Below are 9,465 nucleotides of genomic sequence, written 5' to 3'. Positions count from 1 at the left end.
CTTGAAGGATGCGTACTTTACAGTACCAGTAGCCACAAATTGCAAAAAATTTCTGAAGTTCCCTTGGAGGAACAAATTATACCAGTTCACATGTCTGCCATTCGGCCTGGCTTCAGCCCCTCGGCTATTCACAAAGTTAATGAAACCAATTATAGCAACATTGCGACGTCTAGGCATGAGATTGATCATATACCTGGACGATATCCTATTGTTAAACCAATCAAAGGAAAACCTGTTAAAAGACAGAGACACCCTGCTGTTCCTCCTCCAACATCTAGGGTTTGTAGTAAATTGGAAGAAGTCCATTTTACTACCTTCACAGACAATAGAATTTCTAGGGTTCTCCATAAATTCTGTCGAAATGAAGATGTCTCTTCCAAGGGACAAGATAACTCAAATTGTGAAACACTGTGCAAATCTAGTTCAGAAACAGACAGTGTCAGTGAGGGAATTGGCAAAGGTAATAGGGAAGATGACTGCTTCAATGGCAGCAGTAGTACCTGCCCGATTACAGTGCAGATTCCTTCAGATGGCCAAAACAAAAACCCTGATAAGCTTCATGTCCTACGAGGCACAAGTTTTCCTAACAAAGGAGTGCAAGGAGGAACTGCAGTGGTGGATAGACCACTTGAGAGACAGCAATGGGAAGACCCTGATCAGTCCCTTTCCCCACATTATAATAGACACCGATGCATCAAAAATGGGGTGGGGGGCAACATGCAACATGGGAAGGACAGGAGGCCCATGGTCTGTCCAAGAACAGAGCCATCACATAAACTATCTGGAACTCCTTGCAGCAAACTTTGCTGTAAGAACTTTCACAAAGGGAAAGCAAAACATTCATGTGCACCTACGGATGGACAATCGTACGGCAGTGGCATACATCATGAAAATGGGAGGGACCAAGTCACAAGTTCTGGTGAAGTTATCGAAAGAGATCTGGCAATACTGCCTGATAAACGACATTCAACTCAGTGCAGAATATCTCCCGGGGGTAGACAATGTTGTAGCAGACTGGGAGTCACGTCATGTGACAGATTCCAGCAATTGGCAACTAAACCCAAACATATTTCAAATAGTGGACAATCTGATGGGGAAATTAGATGTAGATCTATTCGCATCCAGACTGAATCACCAGGTAAACAAGTATGTGTCATGGAAACCAGACCCAGGGGCTATAGCAACAGATGCCCTGCAGATCAGTTGGTTGCACATGAACGGTTATGCGTTCCCTCCATTTGCACTAATAATGAGGTGCCTGTCCAAGATCAGGCAGGAAGGGGCAACGGTTGTCATGGTAACTCCAACATGGCACACCCAGGCATGGTTTCCCTTGATAGTGGAAATGTCCATCGAACTCCCAATTCTCCTACCAGGGTTCCCCAAACTCTTGGTGTCACCACTCCAGCTAGTCCATCCGCTATTAAAGACCGGAACACTGAAATTAGCGGCTTGGAAGGTTTCCGGAAATCCCTCACTTCAGAGGGAATTTCGGAAGAAACTGCCAAGCTTATGTCAAATGCATGGCGTCATGGAACATCAACATCTTATAACTCCTCCTGGAGAAAATGGAGTAGCTGGAGTAGTAGACAACAAATTAATCCATTTCAGGCCTCTTTGGGGGATATCCTGAATTTCCTAACTTACCTGTTCAGTGAGGGATACGAGTATAGATCCATAAATACTTACAGATCAACCTTATCAGCATTTCACCCATCTATTGATGGTTTCAGGGTTGGACAACACCCAAAAGTCAAAACTATGCTGCAAGCTGTATTTAATCAAAGACCACCTCAACCTAGATATTCAGGTACTTGGGATGTGGATCAGGTTCTCAAATATTTGAAAGTGGGTGGGAACCCAAAACTAAACATGAAGGACCTGTCACTGAAACTTTGCATGCTTATGGCCTTGACCAGTGCAGGAAGACAATCAGAACTAAAAAACTTACAAGTGTCAAATATGGTTGATTCAGGCGACACCATAACATTCAATCTGGCAAAGCTCACAAAGTCATCACATTACATGTTTACTAAATCAAACCGTAGTACCCCTTTGGGTCAAATTACATTTACTAGCTATCCTCGCATTAAGTCACTTTGCGTAATTTCATGTCTGAAGACATACCTTGACAGAACCAAAACATGGCGTCAGATATCTGATGGAATCAACAGAGAACAGCTGTTTTTAAGTCATGTCAGACCACATAAACCAGTGTCATGTAGTACACTAGCAAGGTGGCTAAAAACTGTTATGAATAGAGCAGGAATTGATACAGGTATCTTCAAGGCTCACTCAACTAGATCTGCTTCTACATCAAAGGCCAAAGGTCAAGGGGTTTCAATGAATGATATCCTTTCTAGAGCAAACTGGTCAAAATCATCTACATTTAGAAGGTTCTACTTGAGGGAATCGCAGGCAAAAGGTTCAAACGCACAAACAGCAGCTTTCACCAAGGCTGTCTTGACCGTTTGCAAATAGTAAGTGTAGCTTTAAACATGCATATGTTATATCTTAACGAGGTTTTGTGAAATGGAATTGGAGATTTCATAAGCACACTGAAGGTGTGTGAAATGGAATCCTAATTCCATGAATAAAACCGAGTTAAGATATAACAGTTCCCACCCGTCCCGCCCAGGGTGAGATGGGTAGTTTATCCAATAACCTTCAGGTATATATATATATTATACTGAACTATTGTGGTTTATTCCTTCCAGATTTTGAGTACACTGTTGGAATAAGAAGTTTTCAAGTTTCAGAAGACTGTTGCAGGACTGCGTTTGCTTGGCAGGACTTGTTTGCTTTGGTGTTACTAGTTACAAAGTTTTATACCTCTGATTAAAAAAAAAAAAAAAAAAAAAGGAATCTTAATAAAAAAGAAGAATTTAAAGTTAATTTCAACTGTATTCTTGTTGGCGCATCATTTTGTCGAAGGATGAGAGCTACTGAGCATGTGCAGTTGTTATTTTGAATGGCTGATGATAGAGGGCGCTCTTGTCATTTCTGGAGAAATGCATATGTTATATCTTAACTCGGTTTTATTCATGGAATTAGGATTCCATTTCACACACCTTCAGTGTGCTTATGAAATCTCCAATTATCACCCATATACTATGGTATGTGTATGCAGGTATCACCCATAGACTATGGGATGTGTATGCAATTATCAGCCATATACTATGGTCTGTGTATGCAAGTATCACCCATATACTATGGTATGTGTATGCAATTATCACCCATATACTATGGTCTGTGTATGCAGGTATCACCCATATACTATGGACTGTGTATGCAAGTATCACCCATATACTATGGTCTGTGTATGAAATTATCACCCATATACTATGGTCTGTGTATGCAAGTATCACCCATATACTATGGTCTGTGTATGCAAGTATCACCCATATACTATGGTCTGTGTATGCAAGTATCACCCATATACTATGGGCTGTGTATGCAAGTATCACCCATATACTATGGTCTGTGTATGCAGGTATCACCCATATACTATGGTCTGTGTATGCAAGTATCACCCATATACTATGGTCTGTGTATATGCAATTATCACCCATATACTATGGGCTGTGTATGCAAGTATCACCCATATACTATGGTCTGTGTATGCAAGTATCACCCATATACTATGGTCTGTGTATGCAAGTATCACCCATATACTATGGTCTGTGTATGCAATTATCACCCATATACTATGGTATGTGTATGCAAGTATCACCCATATTCTATGGTCTGTGTATGCAGGTATCACCCATATACTATGGACTGTGTATGCAAGTATCACCCATATACTATGGTCTGTGTATGCAATTATCACCCATATACTATGGGCTGTGTATGCAAGTATCACCCATATACTATGGTCTGTGTATGCAATTATCAGCCATATACTATGGTCTGTGTATGCAAGTATCACCCATATACTATGGTCTGTGTATGCAAGTATCACCCATATACTATGGTCTGTGTATGCAGGTATCACCCGTATACTATGGTCTTTGTATGCAAGTATCACCCATATACTATGGTCTGTGTATGCAATTATCACCCATATACTATGGTCTGTGTTATCAAGTATCACCCATATACTATGGTCTGTGTATGCAAGTATCACCCATATACTATGGTCTGTGTATGCAGGTATCACCCATATACTATGGTCTGTGTATGCAGGTATCACCCATATACTATGGACTGTGTATGCAATTATCACCCATATACTATGGGCTGTGAATGCAAGTATCACCCATATACCATGGTCTGTGTATGCAAGTATCACCCATATACTTGGCTCGTAGTATTCTGCTAAGTTCTATGGTCATTGGTCTGCGTTACAATTTGCCACTGCGAAACATTACCTTACCTGTGAGGGCGCCAAATCCAAACTGTGTGGTGTACCTGTTGCCGATTGCCAAGAAGATCAAGCACGTTCTTCTTGAAAACAAACTTTATTGCAAAAAATGCTTGAATATACAAGAAACCAGAAAAATAATCTGGTCAAAACTCATGTCCAACAAATAAGACCGTTTAAATTTGAAACAAAACAAAACACAAAAGTATTGTCTTTCATATCATTTTTGACAAATACATTTCAGATCTATTGCTACACGCTGCGTAATGAATTCTTGCTATAAGTCGTTCTATCTAAGAGCACACGCTGCGGCCCGGGTGAAATTTCCGTTTTTGACCAAAATATAGATTTTTAGACTGATGTATATCATGTCCTGGATAATTCTTTGTCTACATACCTGTGGAAACATTTTAAACAATACATATTTTGATTTTGAAAATGTAAAGAGAAAGAACACACATTGAAAGTAATGAATAGCTACAGATTAATAACGGCTTTACTTAAACTAGAGACGGAAAAACTATATTTATGGTTTAAAACCTTTCCAATGTAGTGGCAGCATTTAATGCAATCTATTTTGGAAATTTTAATCGGGCCTTGACGTTTAAAAAAATGTTTCGAATTGTTAATTATCTGCAAAAGAAAAAAATATATATAAGTAAAAGATATTTTCCTTATAGAAAAGTTAGCGAATTTAGTGCAAATATCTCAAAAGAAGGTGTGTACAATGTAACGTTAAAGAAAAAATTGTAACTTTGCCAGGTGACTTTTCAATTGGGTTCCCTACAACACTACACTTGTCCATCTGCATCTGGATAAATAACTGGCACTACCCTCCCACACACACACACACTGATCTCCCCCTTCCACACTGCCCCGTGACGACGGTTTGCTTAGCTAGTGGCACACTGTACACTTTGAGGCTAAGCATCATTGTCAGTGTATTCAGTACTTGTATCTTGGTACTTCAAAGGTGTCGACACTTCAGCATCGGCATCAGTACTTGTACTGTATGTGATATCCTTGAGAGGAGTTGCGCTTCGACTCTCACTTTTCCCTTGTGCCGGATAACCAGCCGGTGTCTGTGCCAACGCGTAGTCGTTGTCGGTTGGTTGGTACACAGTCTGTGTTTGTGGCGTTCTCCCATAGTCTACGCTCGTTGTTGGTTTGTAGATGGTGTTACTTTTGAACTTGGGTTTCTTGGAAGATCGACGAAAGTAGTAAACACATAAGACGATAAAGACAACGATAATGAACAATCCCACAATAACAACAATGGTTATCATGACAACGAAGCTAACACCTTGAAATAAACCTGTACTCTCTGTAAGAACAATAAAAATACAGAATTATTTTTAATCCAAGGTTTGGGTCTTTCTTGTAACTTTTGCAACAATAAGGTTTGCAAAACCAATCACTGTTAGTAATGACGGCAGCTAAAACATTTTACCTGGTATATGTTGAACAGTAGGAAGTTTACCGAAAAGAAAATCAAAATCGCAACCTTTCTAGTCCATAGTGAATAAAGTAGCCTTTGTTCTAACTGTGTAGTTTAGTAGTAATATCCACCTCTATGTAGTGCAAAGGGTTGTCTTGAATAACGACACTTCAGGCTGGCAACATGTTAAAGCTGGTGTACCCCAGGGTACAAAACTTGATAGTGATTATGTAAGCGTTGTCGATTGTTTTCTCACCTGAACAGCCGCCTTTACCCTTTGACGATTCGTCCGAGCCATCCGTGCAATGTTTAAGGGAATCACACTTCAGGGAGTCATCGATACACATACCAGTATCGTTCAAGCATTTGTAGCAGCTGTCATCTTTGAAAAACAATGAACACAAAGTATACAATAATACACACACACATATAGCTTTATTATTAAGATTCTTCGGCAAATCATGGTGTCCATCATGGCCTATGAATTATATAAACCAATACAACTCTACAGTTAGATGTTTTGTATGGGAAGCCGTTCAGGCCAAAAATATTTTTTTATTTCAGCTGTAGTATTTTATATTTTTCGTACTTACAAACTAATTTTAAGAGTTTATGTACTTTTATTCCATGTTCACATTATTTTAATTGAAATAAGTGTTCATTTATTTGAGAATATTGTTTTACTTTTCGTCAAACCAGAATTTTTTTAAGGATTATATATAATTGAAAGTCAAAATATATTTTTTGTTAAAGTTTTTTATTTTATTTTTTAAATTATTAAAAAAAAAATTTTCAACTTTTTTTTTTCCTTCCCAACTTTTTTTTTTTTTGGCCGAGTCTGCTGACAGGCGCCGGTGCAGAGCACGTCGTGCTCGTACCAGGCGCCTGTCACGAGTACGAGGCGTGACCTTTGACATCACGTTCTTATTACCTTCGAAATTGATCGCTCAAACATTATATCAGATCTCAAAACTGTTAATTGACGTGTGATAGTATCTGTTTTTTCCAACAACCGTGACTTCAGCCGCGTACGATCCATGTGCAACGGGTAAAGGTATTTCCAATGGGTCAGTCAGGTACTTCTAGTACGAGCGCACATGTTGACGTCGACCTGCTGTATTACATACGTAGACGTGTTGTTCTCAACTTTTCATGATATATGCATGTGTACTCAGAACACCGAGAGAATGTATACTACAATGTACGATGAAGTAAACTGAATCTTTACAACAACAACAACAACAACAACAACAACAACAACAACAACAATAACAATAACAATAACAACAACAACAACAACAATTATAACAAGGCGATAAAAGCTGGTTTAGGTTGATATGTAATACAGCAGGTCGACGTCAATATGTGCGCTCGTACAAGAAGTAGTACCTGACTGACCGACCCATTGGAAATACGCGTTCGCTTTTCCTCACGTTTTGTTCCTAAAGCTGTTTTGCTCACGCTCACAGTATAGTGTACCATCTTATTTCAATTCTGGTCAGTTTCACAATAATGAATGTAATTGTTATTGATGCAACAAACTTAAGTTGTTTTAGATTAACTACCTTTACCCTTTGCACATGGATCTTGTCCTACGCTACGTAAAATCATGCAATACATCATACATGCGGTCGATAACCTTAACGTGACGGTGTACACATGTGTGTACGCGGCTGGAGTCGCGGTTGTTGGAAAAAACAGATACTATCACACGTAAATTAACAGTTTTGAGATCTGATATAATGTTTGAGCGACCAATTTCGAAGGTAATGAGAAGGTGTATTTGACGCCGAAACACGTCGTAATGGATGTCGAAGGACATGCCTGTCACGAGCACTTCGTACTCGTGACAGGCGCTGGTCAGCAGACTCGGCCAAAAAAAAAAAAAAGTTGGGAAGAAAAAAAAAAAAGTTGAAATTTTTTTTTTAGATTTAAAAAATGAAATAAAATAACTTTAACAAAAATATATTTTGACTTTCAATTATATATAATCCTTAAAATAATTCTGGTTTGACGAAAAATAAAACAATATTCTCAAATAAATGAAAACTTATTTCAATTAAAATAATGTGAACATGAAATAAAAGTACATAAACTGTTAAAATTAGTTTGTAAGTACGAAAAATATAAAATACTATAGCAAAAATAAAAAAATATTTTTGGCCTGAACGGCTTCCCATAGTATTGTATTGTCACAAATGTGTGATTCCATGATCTATTTCTTTATTTATACTTCAAGTGTAACGGTCTTTTATATTTTTGAGAATATTTCGTAACCTGCAATCGCGTCCTTTTCGTAAACTGTAAAATAAAAGTATATATAATTTTTATCTCAGTCGTACTTTGTAATCGCTGGTTTAATTTCGAGGGGCTTGTAAAGTATATTGTTTCTACATCAAAAGTTGGACCACAGTACGAGCAAACGATCATATTGTTTTGTGGTAAAATATTAAAATAGTGCCAATGGCATTGTAGCACAACTGTACAGTTTTTAAAAATGTTTACCCACATGCTGATCCATGCTAGGTATAGGTGTTAATTTGTTGCTAGACATATTTGCATACATTTGTTGAATGTTTATTCACTTGTCTATTAATCCCTGTTATCTTTGCAATATACGCGATCATCTGGCTGTTGCTGTGGGCGTGGTCTTGTTGCTATGCATATCTGCATACCTTTTTTGAATATTAATGTTTGTTCACTTGTTGTCTATGAATAAATATTGTCTTTGCGATATCACAATCGTTTGGCAGTTGTTATGAGAGTGGTCTGGTTGCTAGGCAAATTTGTATACATGGTTTGAATGTTCACTTGGCCATGAATCCACATTGTTATCTTAGTGATATATATACACCCTCGTTTGGCTGTTGCTATGGACGTGGGCTTGTTGCTAGGAATATTTACATACATTTCATGAACATTTACTCACTTGTCTACCAGATGATGTTATTTTAGCAAAATACACTCGCATTTGGTTGTTGCAAAGGTCGTGGTCGTGGTTGCTAGGGTCAATTGTCTCAACATTTTAAATAACATCTGGAGAATAACGTGTCTCCAAATTTCAGCCCCATCGAACAAGTACTTTTTAAGATATAAGTTTTTTACCAAATTTTACATTTTAAAACCTAATTTGCATATCCCTGATGAGATAATTATATGAGATGTTCGTCATCTTCACATCTCAAAATGCATCATTATTAAATTTCAGCCCAATCTGCTCAGTAGTTTTGGAATTAAAGATTTTTTACCAAAGAGACGCGTTTTTAGACCAAAATTTCATATCACTGATGGGATCATCTTGTCATGAACAAATATTAATCTACACACCCTTAAGAATGTTCCCACCAAATTTCAGGCATAGATTTTTTAGTTCAATTGTTTTTTTTACCCAAATTGACATTTTTGACCAAAATCACACACCTGTGATGCGATCATTTTGCTTTAAACAATTTCCCAACTAGACACCAAAGGGAATATCCTCACCAAATATCAAAACAATCGGCTCATCATTTTTTGAGTGTAAGTCGTGCACACACACACACACACACACACACACACACACACACACACACACACACACACACACACACACATCGCACCATGCCATACTATCGATGCTACTGGGTCATAATCTAAGCATAATTTTCGTTTAATATTAAGC

The 9,465-nt window shown here is 38.0% G+C and overlaps 1 protein-coding gene across 2 annotated transcripts in view; it reads right to left on the bottom strand.

The window, feature by feature from the left end:
- Nucleotides 1-4,542: 4,542 nt before the first annotated feature.
- Nucleotides 4,543-9,465, bottom strand: part of LOC144439070 (uncharacterized) — a 9,597-nt gene continuing 4,674 nt past the window's right edge. For both annotated transcript variants that reach the window (XM_078128322.1, XM_078128323.1), the window contains exons 3-4: nt 6,061-6,186; nt 4,543-5,690 (exon numbers count right to left, since the gene is read on the bottom strand). In XM_078128322.1, coding sequence (XP_077984448.1) covers nt 5,290-5,690; nt 6,061-6,186 — 527 coding nt within the window. In that variant the 3' untranslated portion in view covers nt 4,543-5,289. The remainder of the gene's footprint in view (nt 5,691-6,060; nt 6,187-9,465) is intronic.

This window comes from Glandiceps talaboti, chromosome 8 (assembly GCF_964340395.1).
Source record: "Glandiceps talaboti chromosome 8, keGlaTala1.1, whole genome shotgun sequence".
Lineage (NCBI taxonomy): Eukaryota > Metazoa > Hemichordata > Enteropneusta > Spengelidae > Glandiceps > Glandiceps talaboti.
Note: the sequence above shows the minus strand (reverse complement) of the source record. Positions and strands in the feature narration are given on the sequence as shown.